General features: G+C 41.6%; 1 protein-coding gene across 1 annotated transcript; it reads left to right on the forward strand.

Moving 5' to 3' along the window:
* The first annotated feature begins 3,703 nt into the window (after nt 1-3,703).
* On the forward strand, nt 3,704-21,082 carry LOC124026568. Its single transcript, XM_046339478.1, has 10 exons — nt 3,704-3,896; nt 9,760-10,038; nt 10,210-10,476; nt 13,580-13,846; nt 13,980-14,060; nt 14,372-14,398; nt 14,510-14,566; nt 16,977-17,051; nt 20,304-20,362; nt 20,655-21,082. The coding sequence occupies exons 1-9, from the start codon at nt 3,830-3,832 to the stop codon at nt 20,339-20,341; spliced, it is 1,158 nt and encodes a 385-aa protein (XP_046195434.1). The 5' UTR covers nt 3,704-3,829; the 3' UTR covers nt 20,342-20,362; nt 20,655-21,082.
* Nucleotides 21,083-23,954: the final 2,872 nt, after the last annotated feature.

A 23,954-nucleotide genomic window follows, 5' to 3' on the forward strand; every position in this document is an offset into this window, starting at 1 on the left:
TCGTTTCGAGTTTGTGATTTCTTACCGTCCGGGTAGCAAGAACACCAAGCCTGATGCCTTATCCCGTCTGTTTAGTTCTTCTGTGGCTTCTACTGATCCCGAGGGGATTCTTCCTTATGGGCGTGTTGTCGGGTTAACAGTCTGGGGAATTGAAAGACAGGTTAAGCAAGCACTCACGCACACTGCGTCGCCGCGCGCTTGTCCTAGTAACCTCCTTTTCGTTCCTGTTTCCACTCGTCTGGCTGTTCTTCAGTGGGCTCACTCTGCCAAGTTAGCTGGTCATCCCGGTGTTCGAGGCACTCTTGCGTCTATTCGCCAGCGCTTTTGGTGGCCGACTCAGGAGCGTGACACGCGCCGTTTCGTGGCTGCTTGTTCGGACTGCGCGCAGACTAAGTCGGGTAACTCTCCTCCTGCCGGTCGTCTCAGACCGCTCCCATTCCTTCTCGACCATGGTCTCACATCGCCTTAGACTTCATTACCGGTCTGCCTTTGTCTGCGGGGAAGACTGTGAGAGCCGCCAATAAACGCAGGATTAAGAGTCCAAGGTATTGTTGCGGCCAGAGAGTGTGGCTTTCCACTCGCAACCTTCCTCTTACGACAGCTTCTCGTAAGTTGACTCCGCGGTTCATTGGTCCGTTCCGTGTCTCCCAGGTCGTCAATCCTGTCGCTGTGCGACTGCTTCTTCCGCGACATCTTCGTCGCGTCCATCCTGTCTTCCATGTCTCCTGTGTTAAGCCCTTTCTTCGCACCCCCGTTCGTCTTCCCTCCCCCCTCCCGTCCTTGTCGAGAGCGCACCTATTTACAAGGTACATAAGATCATGGACATGCGTTCTCGGGGACGGGGTCACCAATACTTAGTGGATTGGGAGGGTTACGGTCCTGAGGAGAGGAGTTGGGTTCCGTCTCGGGACGTGCTGGACCGTTCACTCATTGATGATTTCCTCCGTTGCCGCCAGGATTCCTCCTCGAGTGCGCCAGGAGGCGCTCGGTGAGTGGGGGGTACTGTCATGTTTGTCATTTATTATCATGTCTTGTCCCTGTGCTCCCCATTCTATTTGTTTCCCTCTGCTGGTCTTATTAGGTTCTTTCCCTCTTTCTATCCCTCTCTCTCCCCTCCCTCTCTCACTCTCTCGCTCTCTCTTCTCTCTATCGTTCCGTTCCTGCTCCCAGCTGTTCCTATTCCCCTAATCATCATTTAGTCTTCCCACACCTGTTCCCGATCCTTTCCCCTGATTAGAGTCCCTATTTCTTCCTTTGTGTTCCGTTCCTGTCCTGTCGGTTCCTTGTTTAGAATTCACCGTGCTGTGATTGTGTATCGCCCTGTCCTGTCGTGTTTTTGCCTTCATCAGATGCTGCGTGTGAGCAGGTGTCTCTGTCAGCTACGGCCTGCGCCTACCCGAAGCGACCTGCAGTCTGTGGCCGCTTCTCCTGTTATTCCCCTCTACAGACTAGAGGATTTCTGTTATTCCCTGTTTGGACATTTCCTGTTAAGGATTCTGGATTTGTCGTTTTCTGTTTGGACTTGAATAAACTCTGTTTCTGTTAAGTCGCTTTTGGGTCCTCTTTCACCAGCATGACATTAGAATAATGTGAATTATAATGAAATGTTGATCCATATAACAACATGGCCATAATGTATTATATGTTTTGAGGAAAATATTTCATTGTGTGAATGTTTTTGTGTGTATGCCACCTAGGTCTATAGGTCAATGGCTAGGTTGGTGAATCAAAATCCCTCACACACTCACTGGACAGGAGGAACATTTCATTTACTATGGTTATTCATTTACCTGTCATGTTTTGTCATTGGTTATCATGTCTTGTCTCTGTGCTTCCCTTCTATTCGTCTCCCTCTGCTAGTCTTATTAGGTTCTTTCCCTCTTTCTATCCCTCTCTCCTCCTCCCTCTCTCCCTCTCTCGCTCTCTCTCTCTATCGTTCCGTTCCTGCTCCCAGCTGTTCCTCATTCTCCTAACTACCTCATTTACTCTTTTCACACCTGTCCCCTATTTTGCCCTCTGATTAGAGCCCCTATTTCTCCCTCTGTTTTCCGCTTCTGTCCTTGTCGGATCCTTGTATGATGTTCGCTGTTCTGTGTCCTTGTTTCGCCCTGTCGTGATTTACCTTCTTCAGATGCTGCGTGTGAGCAGGTGTCAGTGTCAGCTACGGCCGGTGCCTTCCCGAAGCGACCTGCAGTCTGTGGTCGAGTCTCCAGTCTTTCCTCTCTACTGACGAGTGGATTTCAGTTTTCCTGTTTTGCTTTCACCTAGATATATCCAGGATTATCACTTTTGTCTATAACTTGAATAAAGACTCTGTTTTCGTTAAGTCGCTTTTGGGTCCTCATTCACCTGCATAACATTACCTTTGAATATTACAGTATTGCCAGCTTTTGTTACCTTATAGTACAGAGATCCTATCAATGCTAAATTATATATATATATATATATATATATATATATATATATATATATATATATATATATATATATATATATATATATATATATATATATATATATATATATATGTGTGTGCATTATACTACAGCCAATTATACACACAGAGAGGTGCCAAAGACCAGGTATGGGCACGAATACAGCAAGGAATATAGAATTTAAAAATAAAAGTTATTATAATATATAAACATAATGCAATGTGTTGGTATACAGTGGGATTGTATTGCAGCTATTACACATTATTTACAAGTCAAATGGAACGTAATTTTATTAAGAACACAATACTATGCTTTCTTGAATATATTCACAGATGAATCTAAGGACCCTAAAACACGGAGGACAGGTGCAGCTTTTAGTGTTCCTGAGTTGAAGGTGGCAGTGGCAAAAAGAGCAATGGAGTTGTTGGCCATACTAAATAAATGTCCAATTAAAAAAAATACAAATATTGGCTGCAGTGGGTGGAGGAGGTGAGGCCAGACAGGATAGTCATCTGCTCTGACTCCTGTGCAGCACTGATGAGCTTAAATTCATTAGTATCTCAGAGCAGACAGGATGTATTGTATGAGGGTTTCACAGTATTTGTATAGGGTGAAATAGATGGGGGTACCAGCTCGTGTGGGAGTAGAGGGGAATGAGGAAGTGTATATTATTGCCAAGCAGGCTCTTAAACATCCTAATGTTGAGATGATACTGTCAATCAGTAAAGCAGAAACCAGGGGATTAATAAGAACAGTGATTAAAAATAAGTGGCAAGAGATGAGGAACAGGGAGAGAAAGGGAAGACACCAGAATAAGATCCAGGAAAAAGTGGGGGTAGGGAGGTCCTCAGGGTGAGAGGCTGAGAGAGAAGGGAGGAACGTTTAGTCACAAGGCTGAGACACAAGATACACAAGGCTAAATAGTACATTGAAAGTGGTGGGGAAACATCCGACTGTGAGGTGTAATCAATGTCAGAAGGACATGGAGACAGTGGAAGATGTTCCATTTCAATGCCAGAAAGATGTGCGAGAAAGGGGGCGATTGTTATTAGATTTGAGGAGTAATGCGGTTGATACGATAGGATTAAGGTAACTTTTGGGGAAATCTTCAGGGGATGTAGTATTTAATTATGTATTTCGTTTCCTTAGGGAGACGAGATTATTGTGTAGGATTTAGACCTTCACTGTCTCTGGTCCACACTCCAGTCCAGTTGGTGGCGGTAATGCACTTTAAAGTTGGTTGCCAGCCGCTATATAAAATTCACAGAACAAGAAAACATTACTTTGTTTTCAACCAAGCGGTCACGACGCATGCAGAGGGAAGAACTAAACCACATTTCACTTTCACAGCCTTGGGAAATTAAGATCAGAAGTAGGCTAGATAACTAGCGCATATGCCTAAACTAACGCTCATCAGATTGTGTTTCTGGCTTTGTCTGGCGGGAGCGGTGGTCTCCGGAGGTAAGCCACACTGAAAAAAAACATGGCACTCTGAAATCAAACTTGTATAGCGAAATGATGGATGGACAACAGCATTAACACGCTCTTCATATTGATTTTCAACATGGAAAGTTAGATTTTAAACGTAGTCGCTGGGTTTCGATGAGAAATAAGGTCGGAACGCACTTTATTTCGTTCAACTACGCACACACAGGCTTCAGGAAGCGATAGAATACTTAAGACACACCCTCTCAGTAGAGCATTTAATTTTTGTAGGGTACGAAAATGTGGTTTTCTGTTTGTAAATTTACATTTGTGTATATGAAATTTGGCCAAAAGAATAATGAAATTAATTACATAAAAATGTTTCAGCTTATTTCTATTGTATGTAAAGAATCCAAACAGTACATCTCCACAATACTGTACAATCTTCAGAAATGTGTTCAATTATAAACCTACTGATGTCTTGCCACAGATTTCTTACATGCATACAATGCCAAAAAAGATCCAACACTGTTTCTGGGTGGTCATTATCAAAGGAGCAGTTTGAGTTTATGTTTTTCTTAAACTTCTTCATATAGTGGTTGGCAGGATAATATTTCTGAATAATTTTAAAGGAAACTTCCTTAATTTTGTTAACAAGTAGGTAAGTGTGTGGCAACATCCAAACTTCTTTACAACAGATATTATCAATAAATCCGATCCAATAAGGCATGACATAAGGTATAGATACAACATCCTGCTGAAACAAGGATCGTATCGCTCTGTTGTTGAATGGACCAAAAGAGAAACAAATCTTTCCTACTGATGAGTCAACAGGGTCAATAGAAGGTAGGCTCTGAGGGTCAGGTCTTGACACGTTCCTGAATAACATAGCAACACCTGAGGGAATGGCATCTAAAACAATTGCAAAATCTTTAGGTGTTACAGGGACCTTGTAAAGTGATAAGAATTCTTTATAACTGAGTAAAAGACCCTCTGCATTTACCAGTTGGCTCACCAATAGGATATTATTTTGGAACCAATATTCTAAAAACAAAGGTATTTTTATAAAATATATCCCGATTATTCCATATATAATATCTGTGTGGAGAAAAATTGTGTTTATAAATTAAGGACCATGACAAGAAAACCTGCCGATGAAAAGCAGAAAGTTTGACTGGAACTTTGTCAATATTATAATTGCAAAACAACATGAAGTTAAGGCCACCAAAAGTAGAGAAGACATGATGAGGAATAAAATTCCAGATAAAGTGGGTCTTCTTAGGAATTGTTTTATCCAATTGATCTTAAAAGTATTATTTAAAGTAGTAAAGTCCAGAAAATTCCGTCCACCATTCTCATAAGTGTTCATTACAACAGTTTTCCTAATGTAATGGGTATGGTTTCTCCAAAGAAAATTGAAAAGCATCTCCTTGCTTATTTTACTGTCAAGATATAAAGATAGAGCACCATATGTTAGTCTAGAGATACCTTCAGCCTTGGTTATTAGGACTCTACCTTTTAAAGATAAGTCCCTCTGTAGCCATTGATTTAGTTTCTTCTGGGTTTTTTTAATAAGAGGGTTAAAATTTAGTAAGCCTCTAGACTTCTGATCCTTTGTAATGGTTATGCCTAAATATGTAAGTTCTTCTTTTACTGGAATACCATAATATGAAAGTGTCACACAATCTTTGACAGCTATGAGTTCACATTTATTAATGTTAAGATATAGACCAGACGCTTTGGAAAAGGATTGTAATCACATTGCTAGAGGCAGGTTGATTTGTTGCTAAATGACGCTGTGATGTCATTACGTGGTAACGTAAAACTTTGTCATTACGTAGAATACACAAACGTTGCTCAAATTGACTGGCCATCCCCGCAAAAAATATGATTTGTCATTTGTTCAGGTACAGACTCCCACTCTTTTCTTTACTTCTGGCTGTACATTTTTGATTGAGGCATGTTGATTGATGTTGTAAGTTCTGTTCAAGATCAAACATTCATGACCAACTACACTGCTCAAAAAAATAAAGGGAACACTAAAATAACACATCCTAGATCTGAATGAATGAAATATTCTTATTAAATACTTTTTTCTTTACATAGTTGAATGTGCTGACAACAAAATCACACAAATTATCAATGGAAATCAAATTTATCAACCCCATTGAGGTCTGGATTTGGAGTCACACTCAAAATTAAAGTGGAAAACCACACTACAGGCTGATCCAAATTTGATGTAATGCCCTTAAAACAAGTCTAAATGAGGCTCAGTAGTGTGTGTGTCCTCCACGTGCCTGTATGACCTCCCTACAACACCTGGGCATGCTCCTGATGAGGTGGCGGATGGTCTCCTGAGGGATCTCCTCCCAGACCTGGACTAAAGCATCCGCCAACTCCTGGACAGTCTGTGGTGCAATGTGGTGTTGGTGGATGGACATGATGTCCCAGATGTGCTCAATTGGATTCAGGTCTGGGGAACGGGCGGGCCAGTCCATAGTATCAATGCCTTCCTCTTGCAGGAACTGCTGACACACTCTAGCCACATGAGGTCTAGCAATGTCTTGCATTAGGAGGAACCCAGGGCCAAGGCCATCTCGGTACCTAATGGCAGTCAGGCTACCTCTGGCGAGCACATGGAGGGCTGTGCGGCCCCCCAAAGAAATGCCACCCCACACCATGACTGACCCACCGCCAAACTGGTCATGCTGGAGGATGTTGCAGGCAGCAGAACGTTTTCCACGGCGTCTCCAGACTCTGTCACGTCTGTCACGTGCTCAGTGAACCTGCTTTCATCTGTGAAGAGCACAGGGCGCCAGTGGCGAATTTGACACTCTTGGTGTTCTCTGGCAAGGTGTTGGGCTGTAAGCACAACCCCCACTGTGGACGTCGGTCCCTCATACCACCCTCGTGGAATCTGTTTCTGACCGTTTGAGCAGACACATGCACATTTATGGCCTGCTGGAGGTCATTTTGCAGGGCTCTGGCAGTGCTCCTCCTTGCGCAGAGGTAGTGGTCCTGCTGCTGGTTTGCCCTCCTACGGCCTCCTCCACGTCTCCTGATGTACTGGCCTGTCTCCTGGTAGCGCCTCCATGCTCTGGACACTACGCTGACAGACGCAGCAAACCTTCTTGCCACAGCTCGCATTGATGTGCCATCCTGGATGAGCTGCACTACCTGAGCCACTTGCGTGGGTTGTAGACTCCGTCTCATGCTACCGCTAGAGTGAAAGCTCCGCCAGCATTCAAAAGTGACCAAAACATCAGCCAGGAAGCATAGGAACTGAGAAGTGGTCTGTGGTCACCACCTGCAGAACCACTCCTTTATTGGGTGTCTTGCTAATTGCCTATAATTTCCACCTGTTGTCTATTCCATTTGCACAACAGCATGTGAAATTTTGTCAATCAGTGTTGCTTCCTAAGTGGACAGTTTGATTTCACAGAAGTGTGATTGACTTGGGAGTTACATTGTGTTGTTTAAGTGTTCCCTTTATTTTTTTGAGCAGTGTATATTCATTGGGTTTGGCTCGTCGAAGCCGTATTACTGCTGCTGCAGTCAGCCAACAATGATTTGCAATTTGCTGCTGGCCTGCTGCTGCCTGTGCACGAGCTGGGTGCCTGCTGCTGCCGTCACTCACAACGCACTTTTGCAGCCAGGCACGTGTGTTGTGACTGAGTGTGTGACAGAGAAAATCGTTTTTGTGTCATTTAGAGGGACAATGCGTGCATTTTAGCGTTTGAGTCACCTTTCAAAAGTTGCTAAAAGTTCCAAATACATTTTTAAAAATAGTTCATTTGTTGCTAGGTGCTGTTTGAAAAAAAAAGTTGCTAAATTGGGATCACTGCACCCACTCCCCACAAATTAAGTGGACACTTCTGATGACGTATCATAACGTCTGACGAATCTACACTTGCAGGGTGAGGGAGGAAGGAATTAATTTAAAAAGAACCGCCCTTGTCCGGAAATTTGTCACTTCTTCGTCCCGCGATTATGTTTTCAGCCACCGGTAGCTTGTGGGTACTTCAAATGCGGTACAGTCAATTATGATTGCATGTCTACTTATATTAACTATATAATTAATACTATATACTGTATAATAGCTAGAAAATGAATTAGCTAACTAGCGTTAGCCTGCCTAGCTGGAATTTCTGAAGAAGGAAAATGTTTTATTTATACAATTTCCAAAAGCTAACCAAACAAAAACATCATTACTTTTACGATATGTGTTTGTGCCATCAGGTGCATTAGTAGCACAATTTCTAACTTTACATTAGTTTTTACTTGTGTGTGTATATATATATATATATATATATGTGTATATATATATACACACACACACACACACATCTCAATGATGTTGCTCTTGATGTGGGTGATTTCCTGATCCACCTCTACGCAGACGACACCATTTTGTATACTTCTGGCCCTTCCTTGGACACTGTGTTAACTAACCTCCAAACGAGCTTCAATGCCATACAATACTCCTTCCGTGGCCTCCAACTGCTCTTAAACGCTAGTAAAACCAAATGCATGCTTTCCAACCGATCACTGCCTTCACCCGCCCACCTGATTAGCATCATCAACCTGGACGGTTCTGACCTAGAATATATGGACAACTATAAATAACCAGGTGTCTGGCTAGACTGTGAACTCTCCTTCCAGACTCGTATTAAACAACTCCAATCCAAAATCCTCACGCACTGATTTGTATCTGCAACAAGTACATTGGGTGGAAACACACCGCTGTTTGGAAAATGTGCACATTTTCTTTGTGGATTTTTGAATATTTGCATTAAAATCTGTCGCCTGTTGGATGGTAACCTAGCCTCTAACCAGGTTTCCATCCAACCTTTTTAATGCGAGTAAAGTGTGATTACAGGCCTGATGGAAACAGAAAAATATTCGGGAAACTTTCCAAATGTCGACAAAACAAAATACAAGGTGGGCTCTTTTTGTGTCTGTAAAATGAATTTTGTGCGAAATGTCTGTGTAACTGCTTTTATATGCAAATATTGATATAAAAACCATATCGAAGTAAACTTGGAGTCACACGATGATATGCTGGGTGTTCCGTTACTCCCACTGACTCGGGAAAACATGTAGTTGATCAGGCTACAGATTCAATAAATGATGAACTTCACAAGGTGATGAGCTTGATGCTCCTTTCCAATAGATATTGAGGGTCTTATTCTAGTGACATGATGATCGATGCTTTGCTGCCATTTGACAATTTAAAAATATCACGCTTATCGATAATAATGTCATAATGTAGATAGTTTACCCCACTGTAGCTGTTGGCTAGAGCGCATGTGTCAAAACCAGATTGGGAACAGTTGCAATATAATGCCACAGTGTTTTTGACAAACCATCAGTAGTGTAAAATTCAATGGAAACCCATTTAAACTTGTATTCATTTTAACGGCAGAAGTAATTTTTATGTACACTATGTCATCACACACAGCCGTTTGTCTGCAAAAAGTCTGTTTGATTGAAACATCTCTCTGGAGGGAAAATCTGCATATAGTTTTTTTTGCAGATTTTAGAATATTTGCATGAAAATCTGTCGCAGATTGGATGGAAAACCTAGCTAGTGATGTGATAGTGGACAGGGTGTAGACAAAGACTTTAATCTGTAGTGTGGTCTAGATACATTTCTGCTCCGGTGGTGGTGGTGGTGGTGGTGGTGGTGGGGGGTGGGGGGACATACTAGTCACGGTGTTCAGACTACATAGACCAGATACACCCAGCAAGCAGAATTCTAGATATAAACAGTAAAGGTTGATAATAATGTCAGTTCAATGCCAATAGGGTTAGGACTACATATTTATACCCTCACCATAATTTGTTACCCTGGATACATTGATACTCTGATACATGTATGAAATGTCTGCTTTTCCAGATCATAAAGTGGGAGGTGAGCTCGTGTTGACGCCGGACAAGTCCACAGTGTCTGACCCCATCACAAGCATCCTATGGAAGCATGGGAAGAACAAGGTGGCAGAGTGGGACAAGGATTTTGGTGGTCTGGACATCTATGGTGCCTTCAAAGAGCGTACAACCCTGGACCAGACTACTGGAGAGCTGAGAATCAGTGGATTGAAGAAAACAGACAGTGGAGTTTATTCTGTGGAGTTTAACAGCAAACTGCTTGACCAGACATATACACTGTCTGTTATCAGTAAGTGCTTCTGTGTTTGTGTACATATCTGTGTGTATATACCTGTGTGTGGTTGTGTACATATCTGTGTGTATATACCTGTGTGTGGTTGTGTAGAAACAGCAGGTTATGTATTGCAGTGCCTCACAAGCTTTTCCCCAAATGATTCCTGTTTCTTTCCTCCATTTACAGAGGCAGTCCCCAAACCCACAATCACTTCTTCCTGTAACCCAGACAAAACCTCCTGCACTCTGACCTGTGAGGGCAACACCACTGATGCTGAACCAGTCACCTACAGCTGGAAAGTGGGAGAGGGGGCATGGCAGGACTTAGACAAACAGATTAATGTCAATAAGAGTGACACTGGCAAATCAACCAACAGTTACAAGTACATCTGCAAAATGAAAAACCCTGTTAGTGAAGAAGTCAGTGATCCAATTGGACAAGGGTTTGGTCAAAGTGAGTGGACACTCAAGTGTGTTACAGTCTTATATATTGATATGTTAGTAACACTGCTAGTGTTGTAGTGCAGCATTCAAAATGTTCTATGTTGAAAACACACTTTGGGGTTTATTCTGTGGAGTTCAACAGCAAAGTGCTTGAGGACATACAGTTGAAGTCAGAAGTTTACATACACTTAGGTTGGAGTCGTTAACTCGTTTTTCAACCACTCCACAAATGTATTGTTCACAAACTATAGTTTTGGCAAGTCGGTGAGGACATCTACTTCGTGCCAGACACAAGTAATTTTTCCAACAATTGTTTACAAAACAGATTATTTCACTTATTATTCACTGTATCACAATTCCAGTGGGTCAGAAGTATAAATGCACTAAGTTGACTGCTTTTAAACACCTTGGAAAATTCCAGAAAATTATTTAATGGCTTTAGAAGCTTCTGATGGGCTAATTGACATCATTTGAGTCAATTGGAGGTGCACCTGTGGATGTATTTCAAGGCCTACCTTCAACCTCAGTGCCTCTTCGCTTGACAATATGGGAAAATCAAAAGCAATCAGCCAAGACCTCAGGAAAAAAACTGTAGACCTCCACATCTGGTTCATCCTTGGGAGCAATTTCCAAATGTCTGATGGTACACGTTCATCTGTACAAACAATAGTACGCAGTTACAAAAACCATGGGACCACGCATCCGTCATAACGCTCAGGAAGGAGACGTGTTCTGTCACCTCGAGATGAACGTACTTTGGTGTGAAAAGTGCCAAACAATCCCAGGACAACAGCAAAGGACTGTGTGCAGATGCTGGAGGAAACGGGTATAAAAGTATATGTATCCACAGTAAAACGAGTCCTGTGTTGACATAACCTGGAAGACTGCTCTGCAAGGAAGAAGCCACTGCTCCAAAACCGCCATAAAAAGCCAGACTACGGTTTGCAACTGCACATGGGGACTAAGATCGTATTTTTTGGAGAACTGTCCTCTGGTCTGATGAAACCAAAATGGAACTGTTTTGCCATAATGCCCATCGTTATGTTTGGAGGAAAAAGGGGGAGGCTTGAAAGCCGAAGAACACCCTCTCAGCCGTGAAGCACAGGGGTGGCAGCATCGTGTTGTGGGGGGGACTGGTGCACTTCACAAAATAGATGGCATCATGAGGAGGAAAATGATGTGGATATGTTGAAGCAACATCTCAAGACATCAGTCAGGAAGTTAAAGCTTGGTCGCAAATTTGTCTTCCAGGTGGACAATGACCCCAAGCATACTTCCAAAATTGTGGAAAAATGGCTTAAGGACAACAAAGTCACGGTATTGGAGTGGCCATCACAAAGCCCTGACCTCAATCCTATAGAACATTTGTTGACACAACTGAAAAAACTGAAAAGGCGAGCAAGGAGGTCTACAAACCTGACTCGGTCCACCAGCTCTGTCAGGAGGAATAGGCCAATATTCACCCAACTTATTGTGGGAAGCTTGTGGAAGGCTAACCGAAACGTTTGACCCAAGTTAAACAATTTAAAGGGAATGCTACCAAATACTAATTGAGTGTTTAAACTCCTGACCCACTGGGAATGTGAAAATAAAAGCTGAAATGCATCATTCTCTCTACTATTTATTCAGACTTTCACATTCTTAAAATAAAGTGGTGATCCTAAGACAGGGAATTATTACTAGGATTAAATGTCAGGAATTGGGAAAATCTGAGTATAAATGTACAGTCATTGCCAAAAGTTTTGAGAATGGCACAAATATTCATTCCCACAAAGTTTGCTGCTTCAGTGTCTTTAGATATTTTTGTCAGATGTTACTATAGAATACTGAAGTATAATTACAAGCATTTCATAAGTGTCAAAGGCTTTTATTGACAATTACATGAAGTTGATGCAAAGAGTCAATATTTGCGGTGTTGACCCTTCTTTTTCAAGACCTCTGCAATCCGCCCTGGCATGCTGTCAATTAACATCTGGGCCACATCCTGACTGATGGCAGCCCATTCTTGCAAAAACAATGCTTGGAGTTTGTCAGAATATGTGGGTATTTGTTTGTACACCTGCCTCTTGAGGATTGACCACTACTTCTCAATGGGATGAAGGTCTGGGGAGTTTCCTGGCCATACACCCAAAATATGTTTTGTTCCCCGTGGCTCTTAGTTATCACTTTTGCCTTATGGCATTGTGCTCCATCATGCTGGAAAAAGAAAGGCATTGTTCGTCACCAAACTGTTCCTGGAGGGTTGGGAGAAGTTGCTCTCGGAGGATGTGTTGGTACCAGTCTTTATTCATGGCTGTGTTCTTAGGCAGAATTATGACTGAGCCCACTCCCTTGGCTAAGAAGCAACCCCACACATGAAAGGTCGAAGGATGCTTTACTGTTGGCATAACACAGGACTGATGGTAGCGCTCACCTTGTCTTCTCCGGACAAGCTTTTTTCCGGATGCCCCAAACAATCGGAAAGGGGATTCATCAGAGAAAATGACTTTACTCCAGTCCTCAGCAGTCCAATCCCTGTACCTTTTGCAGAATATCAGTCTGACCCTGATGTTTTTTTCTGTAGAGAAGTGGCTTCTTCGCTGCCCTTGTTGACATCAGGCCATCCTCCAGAAGTCTTCGCCTCACTGTGTGTGCAGATGCACTCACACCTGCCTGCTGCCATATCTGAGCAAGCTCTGTACTGTTGGTGGCCCCGATCCCGCAGCTGAATCAGCTTTAGGAGACGGTCCTGGTGCTTGCTGGACTTTCTTGGGCACCCTGAAGCCTTCTGCAGAAATGCAGTGGAAATGTTTTTTGGGGGATTCAGTTCATTTGCATGGCAAAAACTTTGCAATTAATTGAAATTCATCTGATCACTCTTCATATCATTCTGGAGTATATGCAAATTGCCATCATACAAACTGAGGCAGCAGACTTTGTGAAAATGAATATTTATCATTCTCAAAACTTTTGGCCTCGACTGTATTTGGCCAAGGTGTATGTAAACTTCCGACTTCAAATGTATACATTGTTATCAGTAAGTGTTTCTGTGTGTGTGCCTATTTTAAATAGAAGATGATGCAGTGCCTCACAAGCATTTTTCCCTGCTTTGTCTTTCTTTCTCCTGGATTTAGAGGCAGTCCCTAAACCCACAATCACTTATACCTGCAGCACAGACAACATCTGCACTCTGACCTGTGAAGGCGACACCACTGATGCTGAATCCGTCACCTACAGCTGGAAAGTGGGGGAGGGGGCGTGGGAGGTCATAGGAAAACAGCTGATTGTCTCTAAGAGCGACACTGGCAAATCAACCAACAGTTACAAGTACATCTGCAAGCTGAAGAACTCTGCTGGAGAAGAGGAAGTCAGTGATCCAGTTGGATCGGTGTTTGGTCCAGGTGAGTGGACACTTATAATTGTGTTGATATGTTAGTAACACTGCTAGTGCAGCATTCATTATGGTCTACAATACTATGTTGAAAACCTGAAACTCCCGTTAAAGTATCAATACAAAATGTGTTTTTATTTCAGAGCCTTCTGAAGTCGGTGGTGGTGGGATTGTTGGTGTTGTCGTCATTATAGCCATTGTAGCGCTTGTTGCCGTCATAACAGGTAAGAACAGCACATCTATAGTAACAGATCACTGCACATGTACATAGTTGTGAATCACAGATTGACATAACAGCAGCAACAACAGTGAGCTGTGCCCTCTGAAGGGGATACCTGTTCTACCTGTATTTACAGTAGTGTTCAGATGTGCAGGTACTGTGTGCCGGTTGTTTATTGGTGCTCTCAGGAAAGATGGCTTCTAATTGCAGCTTAAGCTTGTAATTGTTGGTGAAGTCATAATAAGTAGCTGCTAGAATACTAAGGCAGACTTTTACTTTAAGAAGTTATAAAATATTTGTATTTTTAATCCCCAGTTTGGTTGGTGTGGAAGAAGAAAAAAGGTAGGTTCAACTCTTCATACTCACTGCTTCTCCAAAATGTTACACAATGTGAATTACATTTGAATGACAGTCTTAATAATGTCTTACGTTTGAGTCTCTTATTCATTTCAGAATATCCCCAAGACACCTGGATTGACTTTTTGAGAAAGTATTGTGGTGGAATGTGTGGTAAGTGTTACTTACCTTAACTAGACTCTGATCTATATTCAACCTGCTGACAGGGTCCCCAAAGTAAAACAAACAGGACCCAGCACAGGACAGTAATGTTGTTTTTGTCCCATCACAGATATCCAGAAACCTGTTTTAATAAAAAATTAGGGCCCTTTACACACTGATGTTTGTGTGTGTGTGTATTGGTGGAAAAAATACTCAATTGTCATACTTGAGTAAAAGTAAAGATGCCATAATAGAAAATGATTCAAGTAAAAGTGAGTCACTCAGTAAAATAGTACTTGACTAAAAGTATCTTGTTTTAAATGCATTTAAGTACAGTGGTGGAAAAAATACTAAATTGTCATACTTGAGTAAAAGTACAAAGTAAAAGAGAATTTTATACATAATTCCTTTATATAAAGCAAATCAGGCGGCACAGTTTTCCTGTTTATTTTTTACGGACAGACAGGCACACTCCAATACCCAGGCATCATTTACAAATGCACTATTTGTGTTTAGTGAGTCCGCCAGATCAGAGGCAGTAGGAATGACGACACATTATATTGATAGGTGTGTGGATTGGACCATATTGTTGTCATGCCTGAGCATTCGAAAGGTAACAAGTCATTTGGGGTTTCATGGAAAATGTATAGAGTAAAAAGACCATTATTTTCTTTAGGATGTAGGGAAGTAAAAGTTGTAAAAAAAAATATTTATATTAAAGTGAAGTACAGGTACTTGCAGAAATAAATAGAAGAGTGCGAGTGCACAGCAGTAATCTAGTCATAACCTTATGCAACTGAAAGGGGAAATGCATCCAAACTTCTACTCACTTTGCTGTAAACCAATGTTGAGGACCGTAAAGGAGAAGATACGGAGCATTAACTGTTATTATAAGCAATTTGTACATTACTTTTCACATTGCATTTCTCAAAATAATAATAATAGGCCTTTAATTTGTTACATTCACTGCTAAAATGGACTAAAGTTGACCGCCAGACTGTTTTATGTAAAAAAAACATCTTTGCGAATGGTGGTCCTCAAGCTTTTGACAGTGATTTGTTTTGTCCAATCATCAGCATGCTTGTAGAATATTTCATGCAATCCTTTCATTGGCAGAATTGACATCTTTCATTTGTGCGATCTGATTGAGTTGATCTGCGTGGCTCTCCCACACAGCTCCCAGGTAGTAGCCTAAAGGATATGGCCATATCAAGAATATGGCGCCGACAGAGACGGTCGCCTCGTTCTTAGGATATTATGCAGTGTTTTGTTTGTTTTTTCCTCTCTACACATTGATGGGACAGGAGTGGAGAAGGTGGAAAGTTTTAAGTTCCACGGCGTACACATCACAGAAGAACTGACAATGGTCCACCCACAGAGACAGCGTGGCGAAGAAGGCACAACAGCACCTCTTCAACCTCAGGAGACTGAAGAAATTTGTCTTGTCACCAAAAACACTCACAAACTTTTACAGATGCACAATCGAGAGCATCCTGTCGGGCTGTATCCCCGCCTGGTACGGCAACTGCTCCGCCCACAACCGTAAGGCTCTCCAGAGTGTAGTGATGTCTGCACAACGCATCACCGGGGGCAAACTACCTGCCCTCCACAACACCTACACCACCCGATGCCAAAAAGATCATCAAGGAAAACAACCACCCGAGCCACTGCCTGTTCACCCCACTATCATCCAGAAGGCGAGGGCAGTCCAGGTGCATCAAAGCTGAGACCGAGAGACTGAAAAACAGCTTCTATCTCAAGGCCATCAGAATGTTAAACAGCCATCACTAACATTGAGTGGCTGCTGCCAACATACTGACTCAAATCTCTAGCCACTTTAATAATTAAAAATTGGATGTAATAAATGTATCACTAGTCACTTTAAACAATGCCACTTTATATAATTTTTTACATACCCTACATTACTCATCTCATATGTATATACTGTACTCTATACCATCTACTGCATCTTCAGCCAGAACAAGGCAAGTCATCCAGTTAATTTAAGACTGTATAAACAGAAGTAATTTCTTTAAAGATTGACTAAATGGAAATCGCTCCTCCATTTCCTGGTTGAAACAATTTAAATAGTTTACCCCCATTTCAGTTTATGTGAAAAGACAAGCAGTCATTATGTAGAGAATCATTGTACCATTTAAACCACTGTGAAATATATTTTCCATAACCAGAAATATTGTATATTCGGCTGGTGTACAAAACCGTAACTGGAAGTGTAGAAATAGCACACACAGAACAGATCCACCGCTTCTTATGGGAAGCCTATGCTTTCAATGGGAATGAAAGATCGATAACTCACATTTCTATGTGAATATGTTTGGGTCGCCCAAAAAGTTACGCATTGTAGAATTTGATACAGTAGGAGAGAGGCTGAAGTTTGTTTTCCTTCTGTGTGATTCTGCAGGGGTTCCGTTAACGCCCAACACCGAAACGGGGGAAGATGGCGCAGACAAAGCTGGAAAGGGGCCGGGGAATGAAGGTGTGTATGAGACTTACAGTACCCTCAAACCATATTTGTCCTGGATGATTTGATTCCTGTAACAGAAGTATAGAGGGTTAATCTAGAACAGGAGTGTCAAACTCATTCCATGAAGTGCTTAGTAGTGTTAAGTAATCAAGGGAGAAGAGACTTTCAATTTCTTCAAACAATCACACTTTAATATCAATTAGTTATAGCAATAATGGAGCTGGTCAACGACAACCCGTAGGTGATGCAGAGGTCTTATATAGTAGGTGTAGAAATGGTGGTTCCACCCCTCCCTGGAATAGTTCTCGGAAGCAAAGATGATTATAGAGTGTCTGCAGGTTTTTGTTTTTTTCCTTTCAATTAAGACCTAGACAACCAGTTGAGGGGGGGGTCTTTGATGAATTAAGGTCACTAATTAGTAATCAAGTACAAGGGAGGAGTGAAAATCCAGACACTCGGCCCTCTGTGGAATGAGTTTGACACATTATCTAGTACAGGTATTCCAAAACTGGGGTTGGGGGTACTCGCAATGCCGTTGGGGTACGCCAAATAAAAATGTGATTCACATTATATACAGTTGAAGTCGGATGTTTACATACACTTAGGTTGGAGTCATTAACTCATTTTTCAATCACTCCACAAATTTCTTGTTTACAAACTATAGTTTTGGCAAGTCAGTTAGGACATCTACTTTGTGTATGACACATGTAATTTTTCCAACAATTGTTTATAGACAGATTATTTCACTCATAATTCACTGTACCACAATTCCAGTGGGTCAGAAGTTTAAATACACTAAGTTGACTGTGCCTTTAAACAGCTTGGAAAATTCCAGAAAATGTCATGGCATTAGAAGCTTCTGATAGGCTAACTGACATAATTTGAGTCAATTGGAGGTGTACCTGTGGCTGTATTTCAAGGCCTACCTTCAAACTCAGTGCCTCTTTGCTTGACATCATGGGAAAATCAAAAGAAATCGGCCAAGACCTCAGAAAAACAATTGTAGACCTCTACAAGTCTGGTTCATCCTTGGGAGCAATTTCCAAATGCCTGTAGGTACCACGTTCATCTGTACACACAATAGTACGCAGTTCTAAACACCATGGGACCACGCAGCAGTCACACCGCTCAGGAAGGAGACGTGTTCTGTCTCCTAGAGATGAAAACTAGTCCTATATCGATATGACCTGAAAGGCCGCTCAGCAAGGAAGAAGCCACTGCTCTGAAACCGCCATAAAAAAAGCCAGACTACGGTTTTCAACTGCACATGGGGACAAAGATCGTACTTTTTTGGAGAAATGCCCTCTGGTTTGATGAAACAAAAATGGAACTGTTTGGCCATAATGACCATCGTTAAGTTTGGAGGGAAAAGGGGGGGTGGCTTGCAAGCCGAAGAACACCTTTCCAACCGTGAAGCACAGGCTGTGGCAGCATCATGTCGTGGGGGTGCTTTGCTGCAGGAGGGACTGGTGCATTTTACAAAATAGATGGTGTCATGAGGAGAACAATAAAGCAACATCTCAAGACATCCGTCAGGAAGTTAAAGCTTGGTCGCAAATGGGTCTTCCAAATGGACAATGACTCCAAGCATACTTCCAAAGTTGTGGAAAATGGCTTAAGGACAACAAAGTCAAGGAATTGGAGTGGCCATCACAAACTCTGACCTCAATCCTATAGAACATTTGTGGGCAGAACTGAAAAAGTGTGTGCGAGCAAGGAGGCCTACAAACCTGACTCTGTTACACCAGCACTGTCAGGAGGAATGGGCCCAAATTCACCGAACTTATTGTGGGAAGCTTGTGGAAGGCTACCTGAAACGCTTGACCCAAGTTAAACAATTTAAAGGCAATGCTACCAAATATGAATTGAGTGTATGTAAACTGCTGACCCACTGGGAATGTGATGAAAGAAATCAAAGCTGAAATCATTCTATACTATTATTCTGACATTTCATATTCATAAAATAAAGTGGTGATCCTAACTGACATGGTAGAGTAGCCAGACGGAAGCCACTCCTAAGTAAAAGGCACATGACGCCTGCTTGGAGTTTGCCAAAAGGCACCTAAAGGACTCTCAGGCCATGAGAAACAAGATTCTCTGGTCTGATGAAACCAAGATTGAACTCTTTGGTCTGACTGCCAAGTGTCACATCTGGAGGAAAGCTGCCATCATCCGTACGGTAAAGAATGGTGGTGGCAGCATCATGCAGTGGGGATGATTTTCCAGCGGCAGGGACTGGGAGACTTCTCAGGATCAAGGGAAAGATAAATGGAGCAAAGTACAGAGAGATCCTTGATGAAAACCTGCTCCAGAGCACTCACGACCTGACTTGGGCACACAGCCAAGACAATGCATGAGTGGCTTCAGGACAAGTCTCTGAATGTCCTTGAGTGGCCTGTGCTTGAACCCGATCAAACATCTCTGGAGAGACCTGAAAATAGCTGTGCAGCGACGCTCCCTATCCAACCTGACTGAGCTTGACATGATCTGCAGAGAAGAATGGGAGAAACTCCCCAAATACAGGTGTGCCAAGCTTGTAGTGTCATACCCAAGAAGACTGGAGGCTGTAATCGCTGCCAAAGGTACTTCAACAAAGTACTGAGTCAAGGGTCTGAATACTTATACAAATGTGATTTGTTTTTTTTCAGTTTTTCAACTTTTTTTGCATTGTCATTGAGGAGTTGTGTGTAGATTGATGAAGGGGGGAAACTATTTAAATATATTTTCGAATAAGGATGTAAGTAGCAAACTGTGAAAAAATCCAGTGGTCTGAATTCTTTCCGAATACACTGTACAGCTTTGCGTTATTTAATGGTAGGCTTATACATATGAACAATTTAGCCTATTGGTTTTGCTCTGAGGTGAGCCCTGACGCCATTCCGATATCCTTTATTCGCGCTGAGTGCCGATACTTCCCATGCTCCTTACTAGATTGTTTTTTTTGTGCTGTTTTAATGAGCGCCTCTTGGGCTACCAGTCATCATGTGGCTTCTCTACAACATCCCGTGCTTTCTTGTGGCAAAATTACATGAATCACAACATGAGGTAAGACATCTACTATGTTGTTTACCTTGAGGATTGTCAGAGCAAGTTTGTGGACCAGAAAAGACCAACTATGAAATCCCTGTACTGTTTAATTGTTGTAGCTTATGAGGGTGTGAAGGGAGAGCAGGGATGTGTGTGTATGCATTTGCGTGCTTACCTGCATGTGTGCGCTTGAGTATGATTAAGTCCAACTCTTCTGTTTGTGTGTTTTCTTGCCAGAAGCCAACCTGATGATGGAGTCGAAAGACCACCAATAAAGAATCCAGTGTTTTAGGATGGTAAGTAGAGTCTGAGAAAGACTCCAACCACTACATTTATTAAGAAATCATTAGGAAGTGTTCACATTGTTGTTAAGTTAGGGATTATCAAAATGTGGTATTTTAATTTGGATCCAATGAACAAAACAAAGAACAAGTCTGATTGTTGCTGGTATTCTTAAAGGAAAGTTGCATTTATAACATAAGAACAATAGTTTTTCCAGACCATGTGACCTGACCAGGAACTACTCCTGGCCCTAGTCATTAGTAATGTTTTGTCTCATGAGCTCTTTCCTCTGTTGCTTCCTTCCAGCTGGTGGTCTTCCTGGTGGGGTAACTGAGGAGCAGAAACATGGGGTTTGAAGGCTCTCAGTACATGACTCCATATCTGTTACATTGAGACAAACGACCAAGAAGAGAGAAACATGTTTGAACTGTTGGAGATGTTTTTAATGAAATGTACATTTAAAATGAAGGAAAACAACAAGCAAATATTGCACATAGGAACTTCCATGCAGTCAGATGAAGTATAGTGAGCTACAACGTATTGGCACAATGATATCCTTTTGATGTTTTGGCTCTGTACTCCAGCACTGTTCCCCGGGCGCCACATACTTGGATGTCGATTAAGGCAGCCCCCGCACCTCTGATTCAGAGGGGTTGGGTTAAATGCTGAAGACTCATTTCAGTTGAAGGCATTCAGTGACTAGCTATCCCCCTTTCCCTTTTGGATTTGAAATGATGGCTATAAATGTTATATTGCAGACTGTCAGCTTTAACCCAATATGGATGAGAATACCCTCAAATTAAAGCTGACAGTCTGCACTAATTTTTTTAGGGTCGGGGGCAGCATTTGGAATTTTGGATGAAAAGCGTGCCCAAAGTAAACTACCTGCTACGCAGGCCCAGAAGCTAGGATATGCATATAATTGGTAGATTTGGATAGAAAACACTCAAAACTGTTAAAATAATGTCTGAGTATAACAGAACTGATATGGCAGGTGAAAACCTGAGGAAAATCCATTATTTTGAAATGGTTCTTTTTCCATTGAAAGCCTATCCACCATTTAAAGGGATAGGACTCAGATTCCGGTCCCTATGGCTTCCACTAGTTGTGAACAGGCTTTAGACATTGTTTCAGGCTTTTATTATGAAAACTTAGGGAGAATGACCACTGTGTCAGTGGATAGTGAGATGTCTCCAGAGCTGGTTACTGCGCACGACCGAGAGTGCGCCTTGTTTTTCATTTATATTGACGACGCTATTGTTCGGGTTGAAATATTATCAATTTAGGCTAAAAACAACCTGAGGATTGATTATAAACATCGTTTGACATGTTTCTAAGAACTTTACGGATACTATTTGGAATTTTCGTCTGCCCGTTCTGACCGCATTTGAGCTATTGGATTACTGAACAAAACGAGCCAACAAAATGGAGGTTTTTGGATATAAAGAGGGACTTCATCGAACAAAACAAACATTTGTGTAACTGGGAGTCTTGTGAGTGCAGCCATATGAAGATAAACAAAGGTAAGTCATTCATTTTATTGCTATTTCTGACTTTCCTGACTAATCTACTTGGCTGCTAACTGTTTGTAATGTTTTGTGTGCTGAGAGCTGTCCTCAGATAATTGCATGGTTTGCTTTTGCGGTAAAGTATTTTTGAAATCTGACACGATGGCTGGATTAACAAGTTGAGCTTTATTTTGATGTATTGCACTTGTGATTTCATGAAAGTTAAATATTTATAGTAATTCGAATTTGGTGCTCTGCAATTTCACCGGACGTTGTCGAGATGGGACGCTAGCGTCCCACTGTTGCATATAACCTCAGTCATTGTATCATTTCAAATCCAAAGTGCTGGAGTACAGAGCCAAAACAACCAAAAAAGTGTCACTCTTCCAACACTTATGGAGCTCACTGTATAATGTGATGAACAGTGTGCTTCATGAACTTACAAATATTGCCCTCATGTTTCTGAAGTACTGTATCTCAGAACATTTTGATGATGGACAAAAACGAGATTCTTATACTTTGTGAGGTAAATAACTTTTTGGATGCTTACCCTTTCTCACTGTTATTGCCTCGTCTTTACAAGGCATCAATAATGTACAGGTTGTTTGAAGACATAGTATCTATCACTTTATTGTATGATACCTTTTTTTAAATGTCTTAAATCATTTCAGAATTCTTAAAGCCTTCACTTGATTTATGTCAAGGAATTTGTACAGGTTGTTTTCTTTCTCAGAGTAGTTTATGCCAGCCCCAAAATAGGAAAATTATAGTGTTGGTTGAGAGAGGAACCAGGCCTGAGAGGTAGAGCTCGTCCTCATCTGCCTTGTAAAGGGGGAGAGAGCTCTGCAGTACTGAGATGTTGTATTGTATTAGTAAGAGAGAGCTCTGCAGTACTGAGATGTTGTATTGTATTAGTAAGAGAGAGCTCTGCAGTACTGAGATGTTGTATTGTATTACTAAGAGAGCTGTGCAGTACTGAGATGTTGTATTGTATTACTAAGAGAGAGCTGTGCAGTACTGAGATGTTGTATTGTATTACAAAGAGAGAGCTGTGCAGTACTGAGATGTTGTATTGTATTACTAAGAGAGAGCTGTGCAGTACTGAGATGTTGTATTACCAACAACGGTGCATGTGTATTTATTTTAATACCTTTTTAATTTTTAATTTGACAAACCGTGGTTGTCTTCATCCAATTCCTTCAAATTACCCTCTGGTACAATATACATTGTCACCTGGATTTTAATAACCTTTCTCAAATGACATCAATCTGTGACGGACCGAAGTAAGGGGAAACAGCAGTGTACACTAGTTGCCACCAGATAGGTAAGAACATTTGTTTGGCAAGACCACTAACCTGGTATATCCTAGGTTTTAGTTTTGTTACTGATATGTCTCAGGTAATTATGTCACAGGAGAAGTTATGAATTAAGACCAACCACATTGCTTTATTTTAGGACTGCACTGTTCTATAATGGAGTCCTGGCACATGCAAAAACATCTAACTGTACAATCATTGTATATATCTCTGTTTAAACTCCAGGTTTCACGCTGTAGTGATGTGTTAACTGAATGCATCTGAACACCAATTCTGTTTCAGCACTTTTGTCTTAAGAATGTATTTTTTTACAAACTTGATTGGTGAGGAAGGTCTGTATAGGGCTGGGCTTGAGCCATCAACATGCATATCCCTATCTGAAACCTGAAGATCTGCGAATACTGAGTTAGGGAAAGGGACTAGTTAAAACTAGACATCGATCAGTCTCGTTGCATGTACTGGAAGTACTTCTTGCCAAACGGATCACACCACAGGACTGACGATTCCTAAATCAAGTGTCAACTCCTGAGACATGCTGCTGTGAAAAACAAATGCACTTGAAAGTGCAGTGTGTGAAATATATTTTATCTGCAACAATTGAATTCTAGCCTGCATGTACTGCCAATACTTTGAATTGTGATATTTATATTTTTTCAATGAAAGTAGTTGTGTTCTATATGGGATTTTATTGTAATGACCTCTGACAATGATTAAAAAAATATTCAAACCTGATTGGTGAAAGCAATATAGTGTATACATGATGTGTATGTGCTCACATGTTT

Source organism: Oncorhynchus gorbuscha, unplaced genomic scaffold (genome assembly GCF_021184085.1).
Source record: "Oncorhynchus gorbuscha isolate QuinsamMale2020 ecotype Even-year unplaced genomic scaffold, OgorEven_v1.0 Un_scaffold_2777, whole genome shotgun sequence".
In the NCBI taxonomy this organism is placed as follows: Eukaryota; Metazoa; Chordata; class Actinopteri; order Salmoniformes; family Salmonidae; genus Oncorhynchus; species Oncorhynchus gorbuscha.